Source organism: Strix uralensis, chromosome 15 (genome assembly GCF_047716275.1).
Source record: "Strix uralensis isolate ZFMK-TIS-50842 chromosome 15, bStrUra1, whole genome shotgun sequence".
In the NCBI taxonomy this organism is placed as follows: domain Eukaryota; kingdom Metazoa; phylum Chordata; class Aves; order Strigiformes; family Strigidae; genus Strix; species Strix uralensis.
Genome location: NC_133986.1, coordinates 14689245 through 14713600, shown reverse-complemented (window position 1 = coordinate 14713600; position 24356 = coordinate 14689245). Strand labels below are relative to the sequence as shown.

Here is a 24356-nt window from a genome sequence, read left to right as displayed (position 1 = left end):
TAATGTGGATCACAGAGTACTAGCATACTACAGTAAAAACACCACTCAGAAGTGGATTGTGGCATTCTGGTGTGTACATTAACAGTTGTCACTAACTGAGGTGACAGAAGACCTGAAAACACTTGATCAAACAAGACGAATTGAAGATTTAAAACAATACCCAGAATACTATGTATTATGAAAGAGAAGACAGTGTCTAATGACAAAAATTAAATTATCCCCATTGGTTTTTTCCTGTCTTCAGCATAGGTGCAGGCCTGAGTGCTTCTAACCCATTTCCTTCCCTCCAGCTGATTGTTTCTAACACTACACTTGAACAAGAGTAACATGCCTTCTACTCCAGGGGAGGAAACTATAACACTGGCAATAAAAATATTCTGTGATCAGATCAGAAGCAAATCCAGATCATACTATAGCTCCATGATTGCTAAATCCAGTATAAAGAAAGAGACAGAAGCTTCCAGATGACATTGATGAATGGGAGAGGCTGGGGAAGAGCAAACAGGATCATACTTTTGCACCTGCCAGTACATTGGCTTCAGCACAACATGAAACTGCACGAAAGAGCTTAGTAATAAGTCAGAAAGAGATAAAAGGGATACTACATGCAGAAAGCAGCATGGAAAAAAAATCCCATTGTTTGTAGGATCAAGAGGCAAAAGACTGCCTAAAAGATCACTTCTCTTCCCCCACAGGTGTAGCTCTGGCAGAAATATTTTACTGAAATAAAGAAAAAAGAAATGGTTGACAAACAAAGTAGTAATTCTGACAGCAGGAGACAATTTTTCATAGGAAATGGCATATTACTACAAAACCTAGCAAGTGTGAGTCTAACCTACTTTTACATTGAGAACAGAATTCAGAAAATTTGGAGCAAGTTTTCTATAGATAAATCACTTTTTATGGTTTACAAAGAGATGGATACATGAGAAATGATATTTCTATTTTTCAAGTTAGCATTCACATATATGTTGACCGCAAAACTTCATGGTTTAAATAAAATATATAAGCACAACAGCTTTACACACCCTCCCCCATATAATAAAAGACAACAAACCTGGCTAAGGATCCTTCCAGACTGGTCTCCCATTTCTTGCACAAGGTCAAAAATTTGGAAATTCCAATTGTTCATCTTCTCCATTAGTGAATCATGGTCTAATAACGTTTCTAATGTAGGACTCTGCTCTACCTGTATGAGAGTAAGATACTTTATCATCTCTAAAATAACAATGAGAACTAATTTGTCAGTTGTATCGGCAAAAAAAGCCATGAAAATGATAAATCATTATTGAACTTATTGAATGGTGCTGTAACCATAGCTCTGAGAAAACCACAAATCAATAGTACAAATAGCACAGTGAAGGGCTTGACTTTTCAAGTTTTGGGGCAGCAGATTCTGGGGCTGAGATGGTGCTGAATTTTCATTCATATTTCTTTTTAAACAAGATGAGCTAATAAAACAAAGCAAAAATATGCATAGGCTTACAAAGCATATACTGAACTTCAGTTCATTAACTGAACAAGCTTGAAAAAAATTGATGTATAAACCCAAAATGTTAGTAAAGCTTAAACCATTTGTCTCCCTGCACTTCCAATATACTGGACTGTACAAACATTCATTTGTAAGTCTCACTGAAACTGCCACATCTTTCATAAACTTCCAAGAGAAAGCACTAGTCAATCAGTGCTTGAGCATACTATCAACATTAAATCTACACAAATTAATTTTGATCAACAAAAAATTAATACAATCACTATCTTTCTTGTCATTTGCCAGTGAAATTTATGCAAGCTGGAAATACACAATTGTTAAATGAAAATGTGAATTCTAACAATGCACCATTTCCCTTCAGAAAATACAATTCTTAGCAATGCAAAGACCTCTTTACAGCATGTTAGAAATGATAAAGAAATACTGTATTGATAAAATTTATTGCAAGGTTTTTTGCAATTACATGCTTACAAGCAGATTATTTTGTGTTTGATCGATCATTTCCTTCCTTTCATCTTTTTTCTTCTCTGTATGGCGGAAAGATTCTTTTGAAACACTAGCACTTCCAATTTCACCTTAAAGAAAATACATACATAAATACTATATCAATAATTTACTTGTAAATTACTACTGTCTAATAATTCTTGAACTGATCATACAGATTCTTCACAGAAATATGCGTAATAGCTTGTTTCTAAACCATTTTTATTTAAAAATTTAACAACAAAAAAGTTGTAAAGGACAAAATTTATTAGACATTTGAAGACTGAGAAAAGCTAGAAGTGTAACATTTCTTTGCAAAAACTGGTTCAGCGATTAGCTGAGATGGCACAGAACTTGTTTGATATATGGAATACAGAACTATAAAGCTATGAGTGGAAGCCTATTACAAAATCCTTACTCTGAAGCAGTCAATATTTTAGATTATCTTGATTACCCTAAGTCACAAACTAAAATAAAATATGTGCATACAAGTTACTTAAAGTATAGGAAAAATTTCATGTAGAAATACAAAAATTTTAATTTAATTGGCTTTAAAAAAAAAAGCAAGTTGATATCAAATATTTGTCTATTTTTGAAATCCCACCTGATCTTCTGTCTTTATATTCTGCAAATTCTGGTTCTGGTGTTGAAACAGGCTTGAGTATCTGACGTCCACAGCTTACAGAATACATGAAAAATATTTACAACATTCAGTAATTTTCTTCTTTTGCTACTGCTGTGTTGTACTGAAAAATATCTGCAAATTACTTTTCTTAAAAAGGCATGCTTTTAAAGGTTCCTCCACCAAGTCACCTTAGTATTTTCTCCTAAACTGAGCACAGATTTAGTCTGTACTTAGAAAATAATCAACCATCACCTCCGTGAATTAATGAAGTAGAGCTAAGTGTTTAGAAAGTATTCAGAACTACAGAATTCAATTCTCAGATAGGAAGTCCTCCTTTAAAAATCTGTAACATATCGTTACTCTACAACAACTGCTGCTTTCAAGGATAAGCCATTTCAAATCAATGGCATACATACAGCATTCTGGATTATTATGAGATCATATGCCTTTTTTTTCAGTACTAGTAGATGTATACATCTTGTTATACTTTTCAATTTTAATTGTATTCTTTTCAACACATGAAGCTACTAAAAATGTAACAGAATTTACAGTACCTGCTACACATATAACCTACAGGTGTTTTAACTTGCTGCTGAAAATCTGGAGAACTAAGTGTGTATCCTGGAGGCTTATGTATATTAATGCTTGGTTTTGTAAGAAAATCAGCTGTATCAGGAAATTCTACAGGTGACCAGCTGCTGAAAGCCCCACTGGAGACAGATCCGTGACTAGGTGAACCCACAGGACTCAGGCCAGGAGAAGCACCTTCCAAAACAAACATTACATTGGGTTCAGATTATAATAAAACATTACTGTTTAGAAAGACTGAAATTAAACAAGAACTTTTATAAACTGTAGAGAATATACAAGTTTTCAAAACACGGTGGGTAGGTCACACTGTTAAACACATATAAAGTAGCTAGATCAATTCAAAGTTTTGAGATCTACAACTATGCAGCAGTCTAGGCTACACATGTGAATGGTCAAACTATGCAACTTGTTTGAAAGCCAGATGTTACAAGGTTTTGTTTTGGTTTTAGCTTTGGAAAAATTTAATCAGTAGATGAAACTTTCCATGTTCCTTTTTTGATTCAGGATTGCTCTTTTAGATTTTCCAGAAAAAAAATAATCATCAAAACCAATTCCATATTGATAATTGTAATTACATATTGGCTACTTAATTTCATCCTTTTTACATGTACACATTCAGCAGGTTTTAATCCATATCACTGCACTCTGTATTTTCCACAAGATTCAAAATAGAAAAGTGCAGAAGGCAGCCCACCTTTTTATGAAGTCAGAACCATTGAGAATGTGCAACAATGTGTTTACATGTGGATCTGGCCTGAGTTTGCATGTTTCTTGTTTAGAAGAGTGAACGGAAAACACCTAAACCATCAGTAAGTAATACAGAAAAAAATGGTGAGGTGTGGGTTTGTTTTAACAAAAAGGTGCATTCATCTCTCTCAATCCCACCTGCATATTATAAACCAAAATTATTAGACAGGTGGTGATTTTTAAATCATACTAAAATGGATAGGCAGAAATGTCAAAAGAACTAGTTTTCAAGTTCTCACTTAATATGGGCAAACAGACCAGTTATAATCTCTGAAACACTGATATACACATTATTTCAGCACTGCTGTTACAGTATCTACTAGCTTATTACACTGACAGCGTTAGAATAAAATCTACTCCAACTCCTTCCAAAATTTGTTTGAATATTCATCTCAGATGGCTATCAGGTATTTAGGAGTGTAAGTGACACTGTTCCACTACAAAATGCATAATTACTAAAAAAAAAGGTCCCTTATTAATGCATGTGAACATTGCAGTTTTCAACAGGTACCAATCATACTGAACATCGTAACATTTTGCAGCTACATAGCAATAGTTGAGATTTCTACTTAACTGTGATTTTGAGTATTCTTAGAAGCAGATTTAAAATAAAATATTTTTTAAATATGTGCAACATGCTGATGTTATTTTAGTACTGCATTTACATGAAAAAAAAAACCAATTGTAATACGTGATGTACTACTACCTTGACATCCTGCCACTAAGCTATAAAAATTGCACGATCTTACCTGCTCGCCTGGGACCTATATGATGAGTCAGTGTCATAGAAGATGATCTTTGTTTTGGTATTGTCAGCAGGTTTGCACCAAATGACCCATTTGAATGAGAACCTTGGCTGAAAACAAAACAATGAGAATTTTTTTACTTTCCTACCTTGTCTTTCATTTTTATTAAATAAAATGCTTATAAAATGGCCAGACTGCTCTGTTACAAGTCCACTACCATTCAAGAAAGAGAGAGTACTAGAAAGAAGAAGAATTCAAGATCAGCTAGACAATATATATCAGTTATACGGAATAAAAACTGCTGGGTACTGGGTGAAAGCAACAGAAAACTTTATGCAGTCCTAAAATGACACAATAAGTATATTCAGACCACGTGCCATAGGTTTCAGTTTCTAACAAGGTATTTACTTTTCTTGAACATAGCAGGCTATTTTCTAACACATCTGAGAACATTTAAAAGATTGGTTACTTTGGAAATAACATGACAATCTCATGCAGTCACGGCTTTCTTTTCAAATCAGTTTTGCATGTTTAAACATTTTATTTATTATAATCTTAAAACTAAAGCTGGTTTTGACATAAAGTTATATTGTACTTCAGTAGCCAAATCGTTAAACTGGCTTGTTGAATTATGCCACCTGCTGCTGTAGGCATGAAATTGCACTCCAAAATTCCAATGTAAAACTATTTCATTTCAGTATGGGAGAAAGAGTATTTACCAAAACAGATTTAATCTTGTTTAATCAGATTTCAAACAAAAGTCAAATACAGAAGTAATACTTGATCTCCAATACTTTGTTTAAATATATAAACATAAAAAATGAGAAAGAATAAACAAGATTTATTCCTCCGCAGTCTGATGCTGACAGTCAATTTTAAAAAATGTTTGGGTTGACATCTGGTATAGACTGATTGAACTTTTCACTATTTGTACGCTGTTTAGCTATCCTAGATTACAGGTATGCTTTTGAAGCACATAAAAATGCTGCAACAGTATTTAGTGTAGGATGACTATATATTAAGCAGGGTCAGTTCATCTTGAACTAGTGTTTGAATGAAAAAACAAATCAAGAATTTGCACGTAAATAAAACAGCAGCTCTCAAGAGTTGCTTTTGAATACTGTCTGAATGGATAGGATAAAATTCTGGAACATTCAATCAAATTTTGTAGCTATATTAGTTTATTGTACCACGATGTAATATCATGTTTCTCAAGTCAGCTAGAATTCAGTTGAAAGCAGTCATTGTATGTAAAAAAACTTCCAATTTTTTTCTAAGTTTTCCTCCTAGAGAACAGCTTGCTGTTTCACTCTCCCTTTTTACTATCAGCCTGCTCCTCCTTGCTTTTCTTCTACCATTCACTGGGTCCTTCATTGGGCTGAATCAGCTTCCCAAGGCAGGAAAAAATGTCTCTTTATTGCTGTTATTTTTCTGCCAAATGAAGGGGCTGACTCAAGAGCCAGAGCCAATGGTACAAAGTGCTCTAGGAATGCAGGACTGTCTCTTTTGGCAGCAGGAACAGCTATGCCAGTTCAGCTATTTTATCTAACCTTATCTGTTAGGTAAGCACCCATGGGGGATTTTGAGATGATTATGTTAAAGGGAACCTGCTAAGAACAATCACTGGAAGATGCAAGGAGACAGGGTCAGTGCAAGTGTGGGCAAGAACTCAAAAACCCTGCAAGGGCAGGACACAAATCACAAAAAAGTGAACGCATATTCTAGGGCTGTATGGGGACAGACAGGAGCAGGGCAGGGGAACATGACTAACTAGAAGGGCTAGTCATCAGGGTCAAGAGATAATTTAAAAGTGACAGAGAATGAGCGAGGGTGTTTTCTGTACTGTTGCTTTTAATTGGGTGAGTTTGAGTAGGTTCTTTGGTTGGTAGGAGCTGTAAGGAAACCCTCTGTAAATGCACACTACATCTGCACCAGAAGTGCTGCACTTCAGACTGAAGTCCCACGGCTTATAAGGTTAAAGTGAATTCTCTGGTCTCTGGTTATTTCCAGTGGATATAACTGGGGAGGTTCTTTCAAACACTGATAACCAAATCAGCATGAAAATACAATCTTTGAACTACCGCTGCTACTACTAGTCCCTTCAATTATATTTTATACTCCAACCACATCAATTTTACTATGTAAAAACTTGAAGAACATATTTTATTGAAGGGGAAGAAGGCACTGATGAGAGCCAAATTATTTAAATTGCTCACTTTAAAATTAAATATAATATTGATAAATAAATTCTTGGACACGTGCATATAAACTTTCAGCCACTACTAGTAATTATCAGTTATCAGCATAACTCATATTTTCTTTAAAAAAAAAAATGCATCTATTATACTTTCCTTATGACCTGTGTAAAACCATTAAAGTCTTTCAAACAAAAAAGCAAAACCACACACATTTTTACAGATTTAAGCTGCAACACAATTTCAAACATCTGTTGTACTTTTCTTAGAAGATATTGAGCAAAACCATACACATTTAAATAAAACTAAATGTGTGAAGTTTTACTCATCTACAACATTAAACAGAAAGGAAAAAATGACATTTACTTTAATCCTAAACCAAAGTGTAATCTTAATTCTGGAAATAAAAGCTTTATTTGTACCATATTGACTAACAAGTAGAGAAGAGATGACTCAATCTACCTTACTGCTTGCTTGATGACCATAGGAACAATTAATGTTGCAATACATACAACAGTGGCTACCAAATGCAAGAAAGTTATATCATCTTTTTAATTAGAAAACAAATTTTGGGGGGTGTGGCAGTTGGAAAGTGATACATATTTTAAGTAAAAAGGAGAAGGAGGAAGTTAGTAAAGGTTTAGAGGTTAAACTAGTTTGTTTTGCAATCATGTATGTTGGACTTTTTGATATGCGGGTCTACTTATTATGACAGAGCATGCCATTCAACCTCAGAATGACCTGACTTCTACTTGAGATCAGAGTTACATAGTATATAATTAACTCTAAACATTTTCCAGTTTATGCTGGCAGAATTTGGAGACTTAATTCACAAGATTTTACATAAAATACTTCTGCTGCCAAGTTCCAATATTACAGACATGAACATTTTAGAAAGGCTACATTTGTTATTGCACTTAAAATATGGTGAAGTGTTTACCTTGATGTGTTATATTCCTGATGAGATCTCTTGCTGTTACTCCTTTCCCATCTAGAAGATGTTGGCTCTATAGGTGGAATTCCAGAAACTCCTGAAGTTCGTCTCAGCTGTGGTGTTGGCAGGCTATTCCTGCTATTTAATCCCTGTTGAGTAATTTAACCATGGTTAAAATCTATATAATTAAAAACAGACATTAAAATTTTATTTATTGTTTGTGAAGACAATTTATTGTTAATTTTTTATAGTGAAACAGTAAGTGTGGTATCTTACATTCACTCCTATTGCTCAAGAAAATAAAAAAGATGCAATCAAATTATTTTGCTTACTAGGAATAATTATTTTTCATCTCTCTTTTTTCTTTCCCCAAATTAAAATATGTAAAAATACTTGTACTCTGAAATCCATATGGCCCAACAAGTACTCTTCAGAGCTTTTAAAATTTGAGATCTTCTAGAGATAGTTGCTGCAGGATTACAGATTCCTTTTCCACACACCCCAATCATATGACTACATAGTCAGCTCTCCAGTTCTCAGGATAGCCTGAGATTTCGATAATTCAGATGCTAAATATTGACAGTGCAAGTACTGTGGAACTTGTGGAAAGGGTGATGCACAATGCACAGGGCCAGTCAAGACTCCATCTCTGCATCCATACCAGCCCTACAGCACTCGGGGGGCTTCCCAGGCACCTCACCACTCCCAGCCTTGGAAGCTGTGTTAGTTTAGGCACACTTGCAGCCCAAACACTGGGAATCACCACTGTACTTGAACACAAAGCCCTCTGCAAAGCAGGGCAACAGCACTCAAACAGTCCTGTATGGAAATAACTCAGGACTTACTAGCTCTGTCTGACTGAAATACCCCCAGAAAAGTATATCCTTATTTAAATAGCAATGTGTAGAACCTAACTAATAGAAATTGCAAAGCCAGCTCTGGTGTATCCGCACCCACTCCACAGACAACCTATACATTGTATTTTAAACAAATTCAAAAAAAACATTATCTCTCTCTGACTGTATTCAGTCCACAATCCACTTCTTAACTTATCCCTAGATCTGTCCATTCAACAGAGGGAGGGTGGGTGAGTAAGTTTCTTCTGTGTAATACAGATGTGTGTAATCAGACCTTGCAAAGTAAAAAGGATGCCAGGAAAAAAAAAAATGTTTAAAACGAAAAACCCAAAGCAATATTTGCAGTATTGAGTAAGGTCTGCAGGGTCATGTGTGAGGACAAGTGACCCCTGGATACTACCACTTCAGAAGTCTGGCAGAAATAATGACTTTCCAATTTTAAGCTTCATCAGGTGGTCAAAGATCACACTTAACTCACAAAGTTATTACATATTTCAAAAAAAGGAAACAGTGTTGACACAAAAGAGTACAGTCTCTTACCCTGAAAAATCAAGACTGCTTTGAGTCTTTGATATGGGATGTACGTTGACTCTGTTTGCTTTGCTGCAAAGCTGTAGTCACAGCCAGAAACATGGAACTGGACAGGCAGAATCAGACCTGTCCGTATCACCCACAGAAACATGCAGCAGTCCTTGACCAGGCCCACCAGAAAGAGACTGGAGGCGCATTTTTGGTGCGGTACCATACAGTGGTAGTGCTCTCAGGCTAGAACAGACTTGTCTGTCAGCAGACCACATCAAACCAACCTGCATGCTCTCTACAACATGGAGAGCACAGCTGAAAATCCCCAACACCAGAGGAGAAAGGTCCACTCCCCAAAACAAGTGCACATGTTAGCATGATATGGAAAGAAGGCCCCAGCACCTGCACTTACCTTTTCTTCTTCCTGGCTACTCTAAAGAATGAGGGAACACTGGGGATATGACAAATCTCCATAACTTCCCCTTACTAGGTAAAGAAGCAGAGAATAAACAAAACATGGGCAGCAAAGGACTAAGGAACTCCAGATTACTCTATGCTAGCAAAGTCACTGGTAATCACTATACAAAGGGGAAAAGCTGTTCTGGAAACAAAGTTTAGACCATGCCAGAAAGTTATTATGCAAAGACTTTCTGTTACGAGTAATAACAAGGCCAGCAGACAAAGGATGTGGATACTCAAGTATCCTAAACCACTTTTACTTGCCTGAAGTGTGAGAATTGTGAAAGTCATGACTGTTGGTAACGCTAGAAATCCACCAATCTAACAAGCGGTCTACTGTCATACGCTAGGAAATCTGGGGACAGTTCTGTCATGATGGATGTGAAAAGTCTTTCTATTGCAGAGCAGCCTTGAGAATTTTGTCTAAGATTTCCTTTTCCTTTTTTAGGAAAAAGGAAAGGAGACTGATCAGTGAATAGCACCAGTTGGGCAGTTTAGGCTTTTCAAGTTGTTGACTACAAAGAAACTCTTCACTCTGAGTGAAGAGTTAGTATTAGATAGCCAGTTATTGCTAGCTCAAGGTCTGAAGCCCAGTTTCAGTTTCTTCCTTTACCTTGTTTTTTCTTTTTTTTTTTTTTTTTCCCCCTAGCAAAGAGAACAGGTAGTTCCCCATCAGAAGTAGAAAAAAACCCTATTAACTGAATGCACTTTGGCAGCCAGTCACGGAAGACAAATAAAGATGTACATAATCCACAGCAAAGAAAAAACTTGTTTGAAATATGGAGGATTCCTTTCAGATTTCAAGTCAGGGAAAGAGAGAATGGTAACCTTTCAGTATAGTCTGAAAGGTCCCATTTTGAAGAAATACTTTCTTATGATTCTCTTTGGTGTGTCATAATTTGGAGTTTGTGCTGACTTATCTGGTTTTTGAAAGAAAGAGAAATCTTTTTCTTTCTTACAGTAACATACATAGGGGTAGATCTTTTGGCTGACCCCTAAACTTATACCAAATCAAACATTCATTGAGTGATAGTGACAAGCACTATTTTAACCACCAGGTAAATTAATATAGAGAAAAAAACATGAACTTAAAAAGGAAGAGTTACTTTTAGGAAGGAGGAAAAGAGAATAGCTGTGAAAAAAATATAATCTTTCAGTCTCACATAATCTTTACAACCAGTCTTCAGCAATGAATATTTTTCATTTCAGACAATTCTGACTAGCTATATAGAAAATTAAAATATCCTAAGTTACATTTTCACATTCACATAAATTATATTTTTCACATTGGTATACCAATCCTTAGCATTTTTCAAAAAGATCCATAAAGAAAAACATATGCTGAATGATTATGATCCCTACCCAACTGATTTCTGCAGATATCCATGTGACATTCCAAGGAATTTCATACTGCAATGATTGTGCAGGATCTTCCACAGAGTAATCTGTAGACACTGAGCTTTTCCTAAAAAGCATTTGTTGTGACAATGGTTCCCAACAAACAGGCTGAATCTGGCTTGAGGCAGTTTATCTGGCTCCAAAATACTAAGCCAACAAGTTGACCAATTCAGGCCAAACTGCCCACTGCCTGGAGATGGAAGCAACTACAGGGCCAGGACATCCCAGACCAGCCTCCAGAATAAGCAGCCGCAAGCTGTCAATACCAGGCTACCCCAGAATTATTAGCTCTGGTGCACTGTAGCTTGTTCCTTAATGTGTCATATAATAACTACATTCTTACTTTCACTTATTTACCCTATATAATGGAGAAGTGACAGTAGATTTACACACTAGTCCCATAACATGATGTGCTACATAGAAAGAGGAGATATTTTTCCTTTTACATAGCTGATTTGCTTCGGTCTGATGGATAGTTTGATGTTCACAAGAGTAAATTTCTTTGGAAAAAAAGGTCAATGAAAAAGTCACACTGACAGTAATTGTTAGATCAAGAATTGGGAGAATCAAGAACAGCCCTGTTTGTGCCATAACATGAGAATATAACATCTTAATTTTTATATTTGTTTTGAGGTTTTTTTAATCCTGTGTTTATTTCAAGCAATCATATGTTCAGAGTGCAGACCAGTGCTTTTACCTGCCTAACCACCAACCACTTGAATTTGCATTTTGGTACTTATCTACATTTCATTCAATGTGTTTTCACAGCTGCTCTCTTTTTACCTTAAATGTAGTTCACAAATACTCAGTAAAGAAGCTACTACCCATACAGAAGCATTGTTTCCAGTTGAATTTTCCTCGATAATTTTTTTTTTAAATGGCAACACACTTGAACAAAAACAGAAGTCATTTGACCTTGAGCAGCTTTCGGTCTCCTTTTTCAGCAGGATCCTCTACTTCAGGACAGGGGAAGAAACCAGGAAATGGTGTGAATGGACTAGCCTTTGGCCTGCATGTGCCTGAGAAAGCACCAATCAAACTATTAATGCTTCGAAGGGAAGAAATCACTTGTGGTGGGAGGGATGGGTCAGTCAGGAGGTCTGTTAGCACGCTCCGAGCCTCATTTAGTACTGAGAGATCAACTCCATTTCCACTGCCAGCATTCTAGAATAGATGGAAATGTTGCAAACTATTAACATGGCAAAACATTTCACAGTATTCTAAGTTTTAAATAAGCATCTTATCCATTGTAAATTTAAAAAATAAACTAAAAAAATCAAAGCAATATATTTTTCTGTCAAAGAAAATATGTACATATAGACATTCACACACCAATTTTTGCTGGTTTTTTTTCACACAATAAAAAATATTTCAGAATTCAACATTACATTTCAGTTTCTTTTTCTCTATTTAAAATAAAGACCTGGTGCCAATTTTTTTAATCTCAATTTTTTCATTACTTTGTCTCAGAATTAAATTTGGTATTCTCTCTCTTCCAATAATATCAACAGAAATTTTGTTGGCCAAACTGTTATAAGCCCCTTGTAGAGGTGCAATTTCCACAGCTTGATTACTTTTATTAACCCTGATTCTACTGAAACAAATCCTAACAATTCTGACAAAAAGGTGATTAGTTTTCATTTAGCGTAATTCTCTGAAAAGAGATGCCACCGCTGATACAAGAGAGAGGGGGTGAAACAACTAATCAAGAAAAAAGGTGAGAACCTGGTAGACCTGAGTTTGGTGACACTGCTGGGGAATCACTCCCTAACCTTATGCTAATGGATATTTCATAAAAAACCCCACTCCCATCTTAGTTAGGTTTGAGACTGTTCTTATATACACCACAGAAAGCAGATCCCTGTGAACTTGGTCAGAACTGCTAAATATCAAGCCTCTGCTACATAGAGCTACAGTGTACTAGGACAACTTATGTAAATAAAACATCAACAGAAAAATTTAAATCTGACAGTTTACAGTGAACTCTGTACTCAATCACATTGCACAAAAGAATAATTAGATTCATAATATACTGACCTGGTAATAGGGCTTGTACCATTGCTTCAAATCCCAATCCCAAAGTATCATCTGTGAAGAAAAAAAAAAAAAAAAAAAAAAAAAAGAGTAATAGGTGATAAGCTAATGCTGAAAAACATAAATGGCATAAATCTTGATTATGTGATGTAATATAAAATGCTTCTCCCTTCATGTTTTTATACGTAACTTAGGCCATTTTCCCAGCTAATGCTACCCCTGTAAAAGTCCTAAAAAGGACTATGAAGAAACTGCATGCGACAGAGATATCTTGATGACAGAATAATTATATGGCCTTATTTCAATATTTCTGGGTTGTTTATAAATCATTTAACAGGCACAGTAAATTAGGTGGTGACAGTGGTTTCCTGTTTCTATTCACCTCAACTTATAAAAGCAAACCTATTCTAAAACCTCCAATATATTTTATAATTTTTTTCTTTCCAGAACCATTCAAACAGTAGTAATTTTGTAAATACAGTGCAGAAAGCACTACATTAATATAATTTATCTTTAAAAAAGGCAAAAAGCTCCCCAATATCTCAGGTTAAAAATTGGTAATTTTAAAAGCATTTTCTTGCAGGAGGTTTTGTTAGGTTTTGCTTGAATATGGTTACAAATCTACATGTTCTGAATAACTTCACAAAACCCACCAAACCCACAAAAGAACGTCAGCAACACAATCTGAAGATACTATCAGCTTCAAGTACGTCAACAGCACTCACTTAATTTTTCTTCTATACTGACAAAAAATAAAAACAACATACAAGAAATGAAATCCAGATGTCTGTTTTGTTTCAAAAGTGATCAGTCTTGGTGACTTCTTGACAGGTTCTAATTATTCTCTGATAAATGAATTCATTTGCACAACATGCATTCACAAATTAAACAAATGTAAAGATAATCCTTTTCTTCTTTTTTTCCATAGCTACAGAGCACAAAGTGTCAATACCTCACTTGGTAGTTTATATTATGCAGTTCTGTAAGTTCTTCTGCTTATTTTTATAGGTGAGAACTATGTTTGGTTTTGTTCCTCTAAGACTAACAGCTCTTTCATGGAGAAAACACAATGTTCCAGGCTGGCACTTGTCCAGCAGAAAGTGTCAATAAAGAAACACAGGCTGACATGTCAGCAGTACCCAGGCAAGGGCAACACTTGAAGGTTCTTTTTCTCTTCTGTTATATTCATAGAGATACCATTAAACAATGTTTAAAGTTAATAGTTATGACATCCTCTTGCTATGAAAAGTGAAGAGATCTATCATTAACCATGCTTAAAATGGGAGCAAGTTATGCTACAGCAGAAAGTCACACTGTGTAAAGAAAGCAGATCTAAATCAAGAATTAAGAATTTAAGAGGTTTTGGTTTTTTTAAGTGATTAATCTAGCTACCATAGCCCTGCTCTTTTTTTTTTTTTTTTTTTTAAATAAGCATATGAGATGACTGCTAGCCCATCAGTGACAAGCATTGAGATAACGATCACATTATCTGGCCATACCCATTTTGGTTTTAGCATGATCACTGTAAAGATGAAGGGGTTTTTTTTCCTTAACAAACTAGAATGAGTTGTCCATCTCAGCAGGTTGGGTTTTTTTAATTATTTTTCTTCATTCTCAGGTTTTCTCTTTCCAGATTGACATTTATTTACTGTATCAAATGTAGGAAATATTTTGGTTTCATTCTGTGCTCCTAAACTCAGACACAGAGACTGCATTAACCTGCTTCATTGACTTTTGACTCAACCAGCAACAAAGATCAGATGTCCACATGATTTTTGTTAGTTGTATTAGCAACCTTTGATACTAATGGTCCACGAAGTTGCATCAGCTTGCTTGCAATCTTGCAACCTCCATTAGGGAATACGAAAGAGCTTTCCCTTCCCCCAGCTCTTCTAATATTTTATTTTTCTTTTAAATATGTGGTATGTTAGCTAATTTTGTTTGTTTGTTGTAAATGAGATCTTCGTAAAATACCTGTGCTCTTGTTAACTCCAGAACATTTCTGTACCAAACCTTCAACTGCAACTACTTTTATAGATGCAACCTCCTTTATTCATCCTGTAAGCCATTGGGAGCTTTTGTGTACATGTATGTACACACATGTGCACTCACATAAGCTGTACTGTTATAATTTTGGGAGTCAGTCTATACAACTAAAAAAGTTTACAACCTTCCTTTTGGCTTTAGCCCTGCTATAGTAAAGAAATAGGCTCAAAGTTGCAGAGACAGAAAATATTCAATGTAAAGTGTTACTGCTATATCTTGTGTCCCATACTCACCCAGTATACACAAGGTAAAATAATCTGCACAGCTCATGCAAAATCTACTTCCAATGCAAATAATGGTTTGATATTTTAAATGGTGGGGCACCATTTTATACACAATTTTATTTAAAAGACAAATTTCCCAGCTTGGATTCATGATTGAATATTTTCTGTTGTCATTTAAACCAGATGATTTAAGCTTCTCCACCGATACCAATTTTACAGCAAAGAAACTAAAACAGTACAGAATTTAAGTTTACCTGTATGTTGCCAACAGATTTTTTTTTAATTCACTATAAATCACCATTAATTAGAAGTTCTATCTTCTGGGAGAAGATACACTGACAGGTGTAGTATAGTAACACAGCTAGCAGGCTACCACAATCTGTATTAGCTGTAAAATTTTCAGGGCTCATTCCACATGCCACATATTGAGTAAATAAAATGAACTGATGAAAATTTTAGGCACAAAGTAGAAATCTCTTCTACTAAGCACAATGGAAAAAATGCAGATCACTATACAATGAATATTTTTCCATGGTAAATACAACTTGGTACATGTCTATACTAATCAAATCCTTACAGGTTAATAATGAGAGGCTTGCTTACAAGGCACCACAAGATGGCACTCAAATCCAGAAAGCGTCCCCCACAAAAACAATTTCGAGAGAAAGGAACAGAAACCAGCAGCATATTCCTTTACAGACCTTCTGCAGAATTGAAATGGTTTGAGGGACAAAGGGGGTGACAGTTTTAAAGGTTAACAGCTTATAAATTCTGCTTCGTTACAAAAACTTCTCTGTTTAAAGAAGAATTTTCTCCTTTCATTCTACTCAGAAACTAACTGTAAGGAAACTGTACTTTGTTTCTCACTACCTACCAGACTTGGTTTAATTAGCCTGACTCCATGCCTTGCAAGTTAAATCTGTAACACTACAAAATTGGCTTTTTTGGCATTATTTTTGTTGAGTTTGGCAAAGCTTTAATTATTTACTGTCGTTCATCAACAAAAGTTACAAAGTATTCCCAGAGTTGCATTAATCTTACAATAGTTTATTTTGACTTAATGCGAACAGACCAACAGACTTTAAAATAGGTCTTAGACAGAGCCTCAACAATTTTTGATTTTGCAACTATTAGACTTGTTGCAGAAAGATCTGTACTCTGTAATACTAAGATTTTGTAATCCATTGCACACAACATTCTTCCTCACCTCCTCCAACAAGAAACACCTGATCTAGGAGGGACTTGAGTAACAAAAGCTCCAAACTGCAACTTAAACCCCTGCTTAGCAACTCACACACTTTGGCTTTTGAGCATCCATTGTCAGTGCCAACACCACACCAATCAGACATCTGGGAGCTCCTCTGAAAACACAATTGCAGTGGGCTCTGATATTGCAGATGAACTTCTGAAAGGTGAGAAATGTATAGTCCTCCCCCCATAACCATGTACACCAAATTACCAGTCAGCTTGGAGGAGAAGTTCTCCTATGAGCTTGACTAACTCCAGAGTCTCCGAGTCCATCCAAACAGTAGTGATCACACTTTCCTGGTTTTATATAATTGCCTGTCAAGCTCACCAGGGTTGTGAAGGAGAGTTAATAAAAGACAAAACAAACCCCATGCATAACACAGTACTATGCCTTGTTCTTTGACAGTCAGGGGCTGTGTTATGTTTAACTATAATAATTGGATCTATTTAGCCTATGAAATAAATTTCATCACAGTTAAAAGAAGACAAGCCAGCTTACAAAAGCACTTTATGTACAAGTGACCTTTTCCAATTTGGCCACCATCAGCCAGTGATGGGTTTAGGTGAAGCTGAAAGATGTCACTCAAAGCAGGCTAAGAGTATCAACAGAAAGAATTTACATCAGTGGAAATACATTTTTTTTAAAGGCTAAAAAAGTTGTTAAAGCTCAAGAAATTCTCCACAGAGTTGCTATTCTGAAGAATGAACACTATATTCAGTTCTATGGATGTTTAGTCAAATCTAAGGAGATTTTAAATACATATCACTTACTGGAAAGATGGAGGAAAATTGACAGTAGGCCTCAGATATTACCTTTTGTTTATATTTTATCAAATAGTGAAAACAGTATTTCCATACACTCCAGACGAATTGCCATGCAATTTGAACACAAAAATTTTAGAATCAACTTATCTGACATTATTTGTAATCCATCTATTCACTGGAGAAAAAAAAAAAAAAAGTGAAGGCCCTGATTGTTGAATATCAACCCAAGAGTTACCAAACCTTAAGGATGACACCTCTGCAAAGCACACACTGTTAGCAACATGAGAAACATTTGTTAAAAAAAAGTACACGAGGTAACAGTAACAAAGGCCTTCCCTAAAACAGTTTATAATTCAAACAGCAACAAGCAATCTTAATTTTTACAAAGAAAAAGGAAAAAAAAGCCCCTCTGAGAAGCTTACAATCTAAATAAACTAAAACCAGATGAGAAACGGGAGAAGACAGTCAATGAAAACCGGCAGACCTTAGGGGTTTTTTGTTTTGTTTTTAATGATTTTTCTATGTAAAAAGTTATCTTTCCTATCACGCGCAGCCAGTGTTTCCAGGGCCTGTAACAGATGTGTCTTTCAGAAGTGAGTTGATGCCATGGAGGGTGGAGTTCTTTTGGATCTTCTTTGCATTAATGCCACAGCTCCACTTGGCTAAAGTCATGTTTGAGGGATATTTTAAACTTCTAAAGGTTTAAGCACAATAAAGCCTATGGGTTTTACTTTTCTCAAGTTATAAACGACTAAGACTACTATTAAAGTACACTAAGCTTTTTTAAACAATTTTTTTTTTTAAATTTTAATGCTCAGCTCAAACTATATTTGGCTAGATAACTGTGTAACAATATTTTCAGAATAATTTAACTTCCAAAATACAAAATCATATCATCTTAGCTATTCAAGAATTACTTATGTTTGTGCAAAGTTATGCTAAGGACAATATTCATACTTACGCAGAGATTTAAAATACGGGGCTACAAAAAAAATGTTTCAGAGGTTAGAAATCTAAAAATTGATTTTAAAAGTAGAATATGACTAATACATATGCTCCATACCCTAAACTGAAATTTGCACACCATCTAAGGCCATGCAATGTTAAGATTTGTAACACTGCTGTTTGATTGTCTAAATTAGCTAAGTGGGAAGTTTTCGGTTCAATGACGATACTATTCAGGAGATTCAGTGTGTGCTTTAATGCTTGTTAAGAAAAGAAAACTTGTCCTATTTGACACCACCCATTCACATTCCATGCTCCAAAATTTTAATGGAGAAAAAATTGAGTACAAAAATGAGTTTCTACCTCTGACCAAGTCTTCCATTGATCAAATATAAAAGATTCCTAGTTGCTAGTAGCATCTGTTTGACACCATTAGGCATTAGCTCCGTAAATAAGTATTTCCATAGCAACCAAGCATAGAAATAACTAAACAATGAAACCAACACCATAGCAACTTGATTCAGAAATCAACTCTATAAGAAATCACCTCATTCAAAAGCAAAATTCTACAACCAGATGAAAAACTAATTTATTGTAAAATATGAAAAAGGTTACATGACATATCCATTTCTTTTAATGACTGCCTTTCAAACAAGACTGATGCTGGCTTCATCACTTTTATTTCTAAATTAGTCTTTTGTAACAGCTTACAATCAATTAGCTTTTTAAACCCATGTAATTTAATGATAGAAAACCCAACACAGCAGTATATAATCTAAAAGTCTTGGTTTATTTATTTATTAGGATTTTTCCCTTCTTTGAGTAGAAAAGGTAGATTTTGAAAAATATTATGTTATTAAGTAGTTAAGTTGTATTCAGCATAAGACTAAAGGTGACGCAACCAAAGAATGACTCTGTCAAAGTAGAAGTAGCATGATTTAGATAACAAATACAATGTTCTGTTGTGAAATCTTGCAGGCCAAAACAACAGCCACTTCAGTAGATTATTGTAATCAAGACAAAATACAACACTTGGAAAAGCATTCAGTATGACCCTTAAGGCATTTAGAGTCATGATGGTATCTCTGCACCCACTAAACTTTCCCATGAATGTAAATGGGACAGGAAAAAACTATAATATTTTTAGATTCCTAATACTTATCACCTCCTGACTCTATACAATTTATTTATCCAAGGCTGTAAAACGGCTAATAGGTTGTGAAGTCTGCAGATAGCCACAATCTTTGAACAGAAACCGAGTGTTCTTTCATGGTTCTGAGGTCTGGATACATGTACTGAAGGAAACGGTCATATCCCTTATCCCAGACTCCCTTTGACCCTACCAAACTCTTTCATAAAAGGCATTATCTTCACTTTTTTAAGAATCCTAACATCTTCCTTCAATGGAAAGACACTTGCTTCTACTTAATTGCTTTAGTAAATAACATTCTGTACATTAAATAGTACCTGCAACATATTTGGCTGGACACATAAGAACAACACTGGAACATACAGGTGTCTAGCCACCATAATGTTTTCACCAGACTCCACAGTATTCTTTCCTGCAAATACAGATCTTCAACAAGAGCTGCACACAAATAAACTTTAACGAGTCACTTTAGAGTCTTCACGTGTTTAGTTACTGTTTTCAGTAACTTTGTCCTCAGCAAAGATACAAAAACAGAGCAAAAATGCTCCACTTCAGCAGGCTTATTCTGAAAGTTAGTATTACTCCCTGCAAGCAGAAAAATATTTTTCTGTTTGGTTGGGGTTTTGTTTCTTTTTTATGTGTTTGTTTCATTTGCTTTTAAAAAGACATGCTACTTCTGCTTTTGTAACCAGGAGTATCAGCAGGTCAGCTTCTACTTTGTCTGCTGTAGAAAGTCTTCAGCTTTCTTACTGCTGGTTATGTTTGCTCAGATCTTCTTTTTAATATTTTTTTCAGATCTTCAAATGTTTCAAAAAGGTTCTAAAAGGTGTTTTGTCTATCAAGGGAAAGTGGGGGGTTTTTTCTTCTTATGTAGGTAATGAAAAAAACTGGCTAAAACCACACTTAGGTCATTTCCTGTTCCTTCTAGGTTTTGTCAGACTTGCACGTCAGAGTAAAGGCCAACCAGTAATTTATGGCAACTGGGGGAGGGAAGGCAGAGGAAAAAAGCCTGCTATGTGCAGATCCTTTAATTGCCCATTATAAGCATTTTCCTTTAGAGCATGTGGTTCTAATCACCATCAAAGAAAAGAAATAGTGCTAGGTGGATTACTGCTCTGATCCCATACAGTTGCTTCGGTGTTGTGGCATTCTGTACTACTTTTACTGTCATCCAAAACCTAAAACCATTTTTTAGAGTTGTGTTTACTTTACAAAAGGCAAAATCTCGAAATTGCTCCCAAAGAATCCTTCTCACCTTTACCTACTGGCATTGTTTTACAATTATACATAGTAAAAGCCTTTACTGCTGTGTCAACACACTGTTGATGTATGGTGTTGGAACAGACTGGGAGAGCAACCTTACATTTCATCTTTCTGCAATAAAAGGATGTCTACAAATCTTATGCTGAAGCATTTTACCATATGCTGATATATTCTTAATGCAGTAACTAAAAACAGTTACTAAAGATGAACTGATTTACCCTCTATTAACTTAAATTTTTTAATCAAGTCTTTTTTTTCCACCTATTACACTAGAGACATAGGAATGAATCTCACATTTTTTTCTTTTCAGTAAACAAAGAAAAACTATTTCATATGACCACAAGTTGTTTTTTTTCAGCACTGAGCTGAAGAAAAGGGATACACCAAATTTTTCAAAGATTTTTATCACAACTTTCTCTTTAAAATCTCATAAAAATATTTACATTTCTCCTCTCCCCCCAAGTCCCCTTCTAAAACATGGCAGCATAAAATTAAGCTGTACAACTCTCTCAGCCAAAAATTAACATGATTGTGAGAATGGTTCACATCAAATGAATTAGGCCAAACTATCATACAGTCCAGTATCTTGCCACTGACAACTGCAGCCACCTCAAGATAAGAATATTCTTAAGTAAGAAGTGCTAATTCTCAGAATATTCTTTCACCCTCAGCAACACAACTCAGGGAGCTGTATGTGTATGCCTTTGTATATTACAAAGGTCAATAGATTTTTCACCTTTGCATCTCTCTAATCATCTTTTCAGAATCCATGTAAACTTCTGACATCTGATATCATACACAAAGGCATTTCACAAGGTAAATACAGATTATGCAAAGTTCCCTTTCGTTCAGAATCTGTCAACGCTGAATTCGCACAGTGAGGAAGCAAACAACCAGCCACACTTTCATGGAGTCTACCCACCGAATGATTTGTTTTTGCAAAAGCTTACAGTTGTTCTCCAGCTCACTTCAGGCACAAAACAAAATTTTTTTCAGACTATGAGACTGTATTTTCAGAACCCTCAGGCTAGTTCATTCAAAGACACAGCACCTTCGGAGCAACAAAACCCCTAATTCACTGAACACCACTACTTTTTTATTTGATTGCATTAATTGTTGTCTTAAGGATTTTTATTTACAAAATTGCCACAAGGTACAAGCTTTACACAAATCAGTGTTGTTTTCTTTCAATAACTTGATGATGACCCAAAAAGAAACACTACAGGGACTGAAGTTAGGGAAGTAAGCTGAAAGAAAATGGTCAAGAAGCCAAAGAAGATATTATGTCATAGAAGAAAGCAAACACTGCTGCAGTGCTGTGGCTGGAAGTTATACATGGGGATTGAACTAACTAAATTCTCAGTTGCTCAAGCTAAAGAATTAAAAGCAGTAATTTAAAAACAGATGAAAGTATAATTACGAGTCTGATTACAAGAGCAATTGTGTTAGCAGAAGTTAAATCAGTATTAAAAAAAAAAATTTTAATGGACAATTTTCTGGTTGAAGTGCCAGGAAATACAAGATGAGATCTCTTGGGGGAAAAAATATTGAAACTCTGAAGAATGTAATACAGATTGCTGTCAGAAACAGAGAAGAACAAGGGAATGCAAATTGCTGTATTCTATAGAAAGTGCCAATTTATTTTTCTCTAATGTATTCATGTTAAGTAGTACTTTAGTTAGCAGTTTTGTAAGCAGCTGAGAAAAAACTCAAACGGCAGCAGATCTGAAAGAATGTAGAAAAATCTTTTTCTGTGTAATAATGTTGTGATGCTGTTCTAAATGAAAAAGAAAGAACAATTATGCCTTCCCACTTGTGACATTAGATGATGACAAGATTTAATAAAACTATGTGGGGAGATCCACTTTGTCCCCCAAACGGCAAACTTGCATAGATAGCCGTTTATGTCATGCTTATCTTGCATGTGGAAAGTGAACAAAGGAATCACCACTGGCAGTACGGGGAGGGCCACATACACCGTTCCACCTTCCCTCCTGATAAACTCAGCAGTCTAGGAAGAGAGTATGCAGTCAGACACCTCTGGTAGCTGTTAGCAGCTACCAATCTTGTGAAAAAGCTCTCTACGAAAAGACTGAGGATGAACAAACTCAGATTTCAGTTAAGAGAGAAAAAGAATCCCCAACACCCTAAAAGTACTACCAGAAGTAATTGTGAAATGCTATGGTTTTTATAACGTTTAATAGCACATCCTCCTGAAATTGATTTGCTTTATGTAGATGTAGGCTGAATTTCACACTGCTAATATGGTAACTAAAGGTACACTTCCAGGAAAGAAAAATCATCTTTGTCCCACAATCAACATCTCTAAAACTTCAGGTCCTTTTCTTCATTAGCGTTTTCATAAATTATGTTCCATTTCGCTGTTCAAACTACCACAGGACTCTCCCACACTTGAAGACATAACTGTGTAACCTACTATACGCAAAGGTAATGGAAAATTGTATCTAAAAGCCTGTTTCACTCCACTGTTTTGACTTGTTCTCTAAGCCACTTTGCTACCCTGTTCATAGAGCACAAGTTAGTTACGTACAACATTCTTATTGCAAAGGTTTCTGAACACAGGTGTATGAAATTCTAGCACAAAAGAGAATTGTGAAAAATAGTGAAGTTGACTTGTTCCTTATTCTAAGCAACCTAGTGACTTTTGTTTCTATAACAGGTTTTCCTACAATTTTGATGAGTGAAATTGGTACCCCCCTCAAAAAAATCAAATCTTGCAATATATCAGGTTGGGTTGATCTTACAAATACCTAGACTTAACACAATTATTTTTTTAATTTCGTTTTGACAGCATGACTCAGATGGAGAAACTAATATAAAAGAAAGAGGTCAAGATGGGTCAAGTGTCTTCCAGCGATTGTAAGATAAGAATAGCTCACCAGCCTTTCCTGTACAAGCAGAAAAGTATTGGGACGTTCTTTTAAACTGCAAGGCATTTTTAGCAAAATCATCACAATAGTGAAAGTTACCTAAATGCTTACAGAGAATAACACTGGCAGTGAGAATATCATTTGCCATTTGGGACAAGTATTATTTACAATAAAGTTGCAGTGTAGCATGCCCAATAAATCCATCAAATATTATAAATACAAGCAAAATAACTTTTCCTTGGGGAACACCACTAATTTTTTCATTTCTCAGCCTTTTTCTAATAGCCTTTAATGTGTTTGCTATGAAGTCTCTTTCAGACTATGTTTTCAAAATAGCTATTCATGAGATGAACCTAACAAAAACAAGCCTACACTCATCTGTGACTAATTCTGTGTTCTTATCGACAAATTCAACTCTCAACTAGCATCTCCTAGAACTTGCATATTTTTTTAGAGCAGGAAAGGGGAAAAATACCTAGAATTTAAAACTAACACTAACCATAGAAAAACTGGGATGCCAAGATTCCCAGCAATATCTGACTAGAAAAATACTGTCCCAATGAGGCAAGCAGAAAAGCTTTTACACCACCTATCAGACCACTGCAATTGACATAATCCTTACGAAAAGGGCAAATATTTGTATAGTTATTCTTTTTTTTAAAAAAAACCTAAAAGCTGTACACCTTATGCTTTAAAAACAAAGGGTTTTTTCCATTATAGGAATTACAGATTTAATTCTAA

The 24356-nt window shown here is 35.3% G+C and overlaps 1 protein-coding gene across 1 annotated transcript in view; it reads right to left on the bottom strand.

Annotated features, from left to right (window-relative positions):
- PDE3B (phosphodiesterase 3B) overlaps positions 1–24356 on the bottom strand; it is an 88232-nt gene that overhangs the window by 10546 nt on the left and 53330 nt on the right. Inside the window, exons 2-9 of the mRNA XM_074885072.1 lie at positions 13087–13137; positions 11965–12213; positions 7820–7962; positions 4688–4794; positions 3155–3365; positions 2580–2653; positions 1964–2067; positions 1058–1189 (exon numbers count right to left, since the gene is read on the bottom strand). Of these exons, the coding sequence (XP_074741173.1) occupies positions 1058–1189; positions 1964–2067; positions 2580–2653; positions 3155–3365; positions 4688–4794; positions 7820–7962; positions 11965–12213; positions 13087–13137 (1071 nt within the window). The remainder of the gene's footprint in view (positions 1–1057; positions 1190–1963; positions 2068–2579; positions 2654–3154; positions 3366–4687; positions 4795–7819; positions 7963–11964; positions 12214–13086; positions 13138–24356) is intronic.